At 34.5% G+C, this 7,197-nt stretch overlaps 2 protein-coding genes across 2 annotated transcripts; one reads left to right on the top strand and one right to left on the bottom strand.

The window, feature by feature from the left end:
• The first annotated feature begins 439 nt into the window (after positions 1–439).
• Positions 440–3,271, top strand: LOC112785074 (COBRA-like protein 4). Its single transcript, XM_025828483.2, has 6 exons — positions 440–675; positions 788–867; positions 1,047–1,503; positions 1,766–1,913; positions 1,990–2,267; positions 2,768–3,271. The coding sequence occupies exons 1-6, from the start codon at positions 624–626 to the stop codon at positions 3,043–3,045; spliced, it is 1,293 nt and encodes a 430-aa protein (XP_025684268.1). The 5' UTR covers positions 440–623; the 3' UTR covers positions 3,046–3,271.
• A 166-nt stretch (positions 3,272–3,437) lies between these two features.
• Positions 3,438–6,865, bottom strand: LOC112784462 (protein COBRA). The gene is made up of 6 exons (XM_025827670.3): positions 6,509–6,865; positions 5,712–5,791; positions 5,151–5,607; positions 4,824–4,983; positions 4,463–4,734; positions 3,438–4,185 (listed from the first exon to the last, which is right to left on the bottom strand). Exons 1-6 carry the CDS (start codon positions 6,606–6,608, stop codon positions 3,896–3,898), a joined length of 1,359 nt encoding a protein of 452 aa, XP_025683455.1. The 5' UTR covers positions 6,609–6,865; the 3' UTR covers positions 3,438–3,895.
• Between the last annotated feature and the right edge of the window lie 332 nt (positions 6,866–7,197).

Below are 7,197 nucleotides of genomic sequence, written 5' to 3'. Positions count from 1 at the left end.
AAGAAGTAATAGGATACACTTTTTATTATTCAAAGACACAAACAATGTCACATTATTCGGACGACGAAATTCTGATTGTCTAGTGGTTTTCCTTTTCTTAACACTGAGTATGATATTTAAAATCATATAGCAATTACGTTTAAATTAGACAAAAACTTCAACTATATATTTTTAACATAAAGACAAAAAAAACACCGTATCCATTTATTTGATCCTTATGGTTATGCAATTCAAATAACTTGGTGTCACGCCTTATTTGTTCCAACACTCAAAGAAATGAAAAAACTTAACAACGGTTGACATGTTATGTTCACTCTTTAACATATCCCTAATGTATGTTCTCTCTATGGTCCATGGCGGTTGCTTCAAGATATGGAAACTTCAACAGCAATCACAAATGTGTGCAGGTTTTGTAACAACCATTAGGTGAGACATCACTGCAACACCAACAGTGAATTCCATTCCCTCTAAGCCTACTCTTCCTCTACAATACTACTACTATACATCCAATACCATTAGCATTTTCCATAATTTGGTTACTTAGTTGAAGCTATGTTCCAAGTTCTAACATTGGTGAAAGTTTGCTTAGTTAATTAGTTAATTGATAACATATCACATAGGCAATGAGGCTTGTCATCTTAGTTCTTTGTGTAATTGTGTTGTTCTCCAATGCAGGTTAGAATTAGATATCATACCATGCAACGTTTATCTTTTTATTTTGTTTTGGTTTCACATACAAACATTATATTTAGCTCATTTGTCATTTTTGTTTTTTAATTTATCATAGGTGCTTATGATCCTTTGGATCCAAATGGGAATGTAACAATCAAATGGGATATAGTGTCTTGGACTCCAGATGGCTATGTTGTAAGTACAAATTGCATTTCTAATTCTTTTCATGTTTTCTTATTAGCCATATAAAATTTCAAAATAAACAAGTACAATCTTTAATAAGTTGTCTTGGTGTAAAGACAAATGGCGAAAACTGTTACATGGTTTGACATATTTGACTAAACTGTCTATGCTGCATTTTTTCCGACCATCAGGCGGACGTAACGTTGTACAACTTCCAAATGTTCCGGCACTTAATGAACCCTGGATGGACCCTGGGATGGACATGGGCAAAGAAAGAAGTGATATGGTCTATGATAGGAGCTCAAACAACAGAGCAAGGTGACTGCTCAAAGTTCAAAGGGAACATACCTCACTGCTGCAAGAAAATCCCAACAGTTGTGGACTTGCTCCCTGGTGTCCCTTACAACCAGCAATTCACAAATTGTTGTAAGGGTGGAGTTGTTGCCGCATGGGGCCAAGATCCTTCACAGGCTATCTCTTCATTCCAAATAAGTGTTGGCCAAGCCGGTACCTCCAACAAGACGGTTAAACTCCCCAAGAACTTCACTCTCTTGGCTCCCGGACCGGGATACACTTGTGGCCGGGCCAAGGTTGTTCCTTCCACCACTTTTCTTACTCCGGACAAGCGCCGCAAGACTCAAGCCCTGAGTAAGTTCTCAAACTCTGTTTTTATTTTTAGTACTTTCTATTTTCAGAACTTTCAAGACGGAAAAAGAGAAAATAGTGAAAACAATAAAATTCTGTTTTTCTGTTTCTACCTCCGGTTTTCTTATTTTTCTTTGCGAAATTATGAAAACAAAAAATACTGAAAATGAAAATACAAACCAAACGATTTCGTATTTTTTTTCACTTTCTATGAAAATTTACTTAAGCAAGAATTCTGATGTTTCATTTGTTGTCTCTTATGCAGTGACATGGAATGTTACCTGCACATACTCACAATTTCTAGCAAGAAAGAACCCTGCTTGTTGTGTATCTTTGTCATCCTTCTACAATGAAACTATTACCCCTTGTCCCTCTTGTGCATGTGGCTGCCAGAACAAAAGGAATTGTGTCAAGTAAGTCACTATTGCAAAACAGTTTATGCTATTAACATATTATGTGATTATATAACGGTTGCTATGGTGCATGCAGGAGTGACTCTAAAATTCTGAGCATGGTTGGTGTTCACACTCCAAAGAAAGACAATGAACCATTGATGCAGTGCACTCATCATATGTGTCCAATAAGGGTGCATTGGCATGTGAAGCAAAACTATAAGGACTATTGGCGAGTCAAGATTGCCATAACAAATTTCAATTACCGGATGAACTATTCCCTCTGGACTCTTGCAATTCAGCATCCAAATCTCAACAATGTCACACAAGTTTTCAGCTTTGATTACAAGCCTATACTTCCCTATGCTTCCATAAGTGAGTAGTCTCAGCTAATAAATTCTTTTTTCATTGTTTCACAATTTGATAATCTATATATGAACCACTAATATCCTCATAACATGCTTTTACATTCACAGCACATTAATATTTTTATATCTCTAAAATTCCTTCGCAGTGAATATATGATATGTTCCAAGTTTTGTTATTCAAAAAATTTAAGATAAATTTGTCTGTGTCAATTATTTCTATTTTTTAGTAAACCTTTTCTATGTAATTATAATCTTTTATTTTGTATACATTTGTACAGCCGTTTCCTAATCTTTTAAAATTATTCCTACAAAAAGAACATTTTAAAGGTTATTGTATTAGTGTATTGTATATATTATTTTTTTATCCAATATCACATCTTAATTGATAACTACTAAATTTGTGTTATTTGAAAAATGGACAACCGATTTTAATTGTTCAAATAACATTTCTCAGACTAATAATTTTGAGAATAGTTATTCACACGTGTTCTCATTTTTTGTATGTAGATGACACTGGCATGTTCTTTGGCATGAAATACTTCAATGACCTATTAATGGAAGCTGGACCAACTGGGAATGTTCAATCAGAAGTGCTTCTTCAGAAGGACAAAGACACATTCACATTCAAGCAAGGTTGGGCATTTCCAAGAAAAGTCTACTTTAATGGTGATGAATGCATGCTTCCACCACCAGATTCCTACCCATTCCTCCCTAATTCTTCCCCTCAAACACTAAATGCCTTCCCAGCACTCATTTTATCATTGATATTCTTCCTAGTTTTATGATGAATTGGTGGGGTTCATATATAGTTTTGTTTTATGAAAAGTTTTGAGACCATGTACACTTAAAAGTAACTTGATAAACATTATGTATGAAACTTAATGTTTAAGTCATTCTTTGAAAACACCAAGCCAGATTCATGGAGGTGTTTCTTGATGAGCACCAAAGGGATGCTAAATATAATAATCCAACAATGATTTTTGTCTGAATCATGAATTCATGATGCTGCTATTATAATGTCTTAACCAATAATTCATCTCCTTTTTTATTGTTTACCAGAAAATATTAATAGTCTTAGAACAAAAATATAGAAACACTGGAAAAAAACATGTTTAGAAAATGAAACACTAAACGCAGCAACATAACATATCCTAAGAATGCATAGAAAAAACCAAGATCATGTAAAATATATATATATATATATGTGTAGCAACATTTAGACAAAAAGTATATATATACAACTAAAGTATTTTAGAAGTACAATCATCATAGCTACCTTTTGTTGCCATGAAAGGTACACTAAATGCTCAACATGTCACATTAATAGAAACACAATCTCGCCATACTCGAACTCAATGAAGAGGTGAATCCATACTACCGAAGGTAGAAACTCACATGAAGATAACTGAGTCTTCACCACTATCGAAACGACACCACAGCAGCAACATTCAACCACCAATATGCTTAAAGTTGGAAACTAAATCATGAGTCCTGAACTAATCTTGAATTTTTTACTGCATGTCAATCTCTGTATCTGATCAAATTCCCAATTGATATTCCAAATTTGCATCAAAACTAGTCAGACTGATAATTTTGGTGGCGAAGTTGAGTTTCCGATGGTCATGAATATGAACATTAAGCATATGCACACAATGCCAAGGCTACAAAGGAAGCCAGCACTAAAGCTAGCAAGGAAACCTCTTGCCGGGAACTGGCATTTGGCAGCCACGGATAAGCATCAGGTGGTGGCATCACACAGTTGTCACCATTGAAATAGATCCTCCGAGGAAACGCCCAACCTTTGTCGAAAGTAAAAGTTGATTTATCCTTTCGGAAGAGTAGCTCTGATTGTACATTACCTTCCGGACCGGCTTCCATTAGCAAATCATTGTAGAACTTAATTCCCCATAGCAATGCTGTATCATCTGTTTAAAGCAATTCATATCAGTAATTCACATGCTTCTAGAAAAAGGTAAGGAGTAAAAAGGATTTGATATTCTATGATGAATAATGAGAGATATTTGTTGCTCATTCAGTGATTAGGACTAGATAATTTTGAATATAACACAAACTTTCACAATCCCTCCCTCTATAATAATTGGTGCCTCATGTCTGAAAGATTGCTTGTCCTTGAAGGTTTTCTTTTTTCTTTTTATTTAGTTTTTTAAAAGAAGAAAGCTTAGAACAAAGGATAATACTTACTTATTGTGCCATAGGGTGTCAATGACTTGTAGTTAAAACTAAAAAGCTGAGTCAAATTGTCGAAATTCGGGTGTTGAATAACCAAGTTCCAATCTGTATAGTTCATCTTGTAATTGAAATTAGTAATAGTGACCTTCACACGCCAGTACTCCTTGTAGTTAAGCTTAACATGCCAATGAACTCGGACAGGACACATATGGCGAGTACATTGAACGAAAGGGGAACTCTTTGCAGGGTTAGCAACAACCGATGCCAAATGCGGTTTATCTGGACTGTAAACATAAAGAGAAAGAACATATCTTAGTGTGAAATATTCATTTCTGTTTCGAAGGAAATCGCAATACAAGGAGTAAACACATACTCTACACAGTTCCCGGATTGAGAAGAGTTTCCCTGGCAGCCACACGAACATGTCGGGCAGGGTACAATGGTATCATTATAGAAAGATGAGAGTGAAACACAGCAACTGGGAGTTTTCTGAGCTAGAAATTGTGAATACATGCATGTCACATTCCATGTCACTGCAATACACAGAGAAATATAAGAAATAGTAAGGTCAAAAGTATTGCTAACAGTTAACTAGAAAGCAAGTTTTAGATTTAATCAAAGAACTATTACCAGATTGCATGATTTTGATAATGGTAACAATAAAACAACTAATGAACTAGAGCATATTATATTAACTTACTGAGAGCTTGAGTCCTTCTTCTTTTATCTCCTGTTAAGAATTGAGTAGGTTGAACAATTTTTCCCGGCCCACAGGTATAACCCGGTCCCGGTGCTTTCAAGGTGAAGTTCTTGGGCACCCTGACTGTTTTGTTAGAGGTTCCAGCTCTACCAACACTGATTTGAAATGATGCAATGGCATTTGCCGGATCCTGTCCCCATGAGCTGAGTACACCTCCTTTGCAACAATTTGCAATTTGTTGATTGTATGGTGTTCCAGGAAGTAAATCTACAACGGTTGGGTCCTTTTTACAGCAATGTGGTGGGGTTGTCTTGAATTTCGAGCAATCGCCTTGTTCGGTAGTCTGCCCTCCCATCATGCTCCATATTACCTCTTTCTTTGCCCATGTCCACCCTAGCGACCACCCTGGCGCCGAGATGTGACGGTATTGCTGGAAATTGTTTAATGTAACAACAGCCTGCAGTAGACTCAATTGTGTTTTAGCAAGATCAAGCTTCTACCAGAACAAAAATAAATGAAATCATTTCAAAACCATGTATAATTCTAAAAGAATATACTTACAACATAACCATCTGGTGTCCAGCTTATAATATCCCATCTGATTGTAATATTTCCGTTTGGATCAAGCACATCATATGCTTCTGAAAGACAAAATGTCGAATCGAAAATCAAACAACTTTACTAGAAGTAATCATTGAACCTTAAGTCTTCACATCACATACTAACATTGAATCAATAAAGTGAAAATAGGTACAACTTCACTTTTACACACTCAATTTCCATGGAATGGTTTCAACTTTCAACCTTCCCATGTAAGAAAGATATCTGTATTAGTAAGGGCGTTCATATATGAATAACTGAAGTTAAAGCTGAAATTAGTACCATCAGTTACTTATTCAACTGTTGACCCTACGAAAATTCAATTTAATATCGGTTAATTATCATCTTAGCACTTAATTAGTATAAGATCGATATATAGATAATCAGAATATCAGTTTCATCGTTTGATACCAAAATTTTGATAGCAAGAAAGATTGAACAGAGGAAGCAATTGGCAGTGTTTTCTATCAAAACCGTTGGCATCAACCAAATAATAATAATAATAATAATAATAATAATAATAATAATAATATTGCAAAGCAAACTTTTCACTTTTTCAACAAATTCAAAGGAGAAAATTCAGCATCAATCTCAAAAGTCGAGTAACAGAGCGTAAGGTACACGCCATCATGCACGAGGCAAAATGAGAAAAACTGGATTACCGAACAATCCGTTAAACCACAAGAACACATATCCAATGAAAAAGTTCTAAAAATTTAACGAGAAAAAAAAAAAAAGAAAAGCATGAGTGCAGGAACCTGTTGAAGTGAAGGAAGTGAAAGACAGAAGGAAGAAGAGCAAAATGCATGGAGGCGGTTTGATGAAGAATCGGAATTTGGCAACGGAAGAAGACAACATTTTGAACGGTGAAAAAGGGAATGAATGTTACGAATGTTAGGATTGTGTTGAACTGAGTTGTTGTGTCTTATATATATGTCGTATGAGCTATGATCACTTGGTTTATAAGTTCTGTGATATAAAAAAAAAAACACTATGAAAAGGGAACAGAAAAAGAACATAGGAGAGAGAAAGTGGAAGGAGAGAGAGTGTGTGTCAGTGGAAAAAAAAGACGCGGCTCATGCTGACTTGTTCTAATTTGGGGGGCCAGTTGGCATATACTATGAGAAATGGAAAAATGATACTTGTATTCTTGTAAGAATAAGACTGGTTTTATTTAACATTATTTATATTTATTTTTATTTGTTTATTAGTATTTTTTTATCAATCATATTAGTTATAATCACTTAATTAATATTTTATATGTTGATAGTATTTTTTGTTGTTTATATTTTTTAATATTAAATATTTTTTATAGTTTTTATTACTATTTTTTTAAAAACTATTTTGGTGTGTACAAGAAAAATACATATATAAAAGACAAGAGTTGTATAAGAAAGAGATTATGAGTTGTATTTTTGTAAAAAAAGTCTAAAAAATTAGTATTTTT

This window comes from Arachis hypogaea, chromosome 20, assembly GCF_003086295.3.
Source record: "Arachis hypogaea cultivar Tifrunner chromosome 20, arahy.Tifrunner.gnm2.J5K5, whole genome shotgun sequence".
In the NCBI taxonomy this organism is placed as follows: domain Eukaryota; kingdom Viridiplantae; phylum Streptophyta; class Magnoliopsida; order Fabales; family Fabaceae; genus Arachis; species Arachis hypogaea.
Note: the sequence above shows the minus strand (reverse complement) of the source record. Positions and strands in the feature narration are given on the sequence as shown.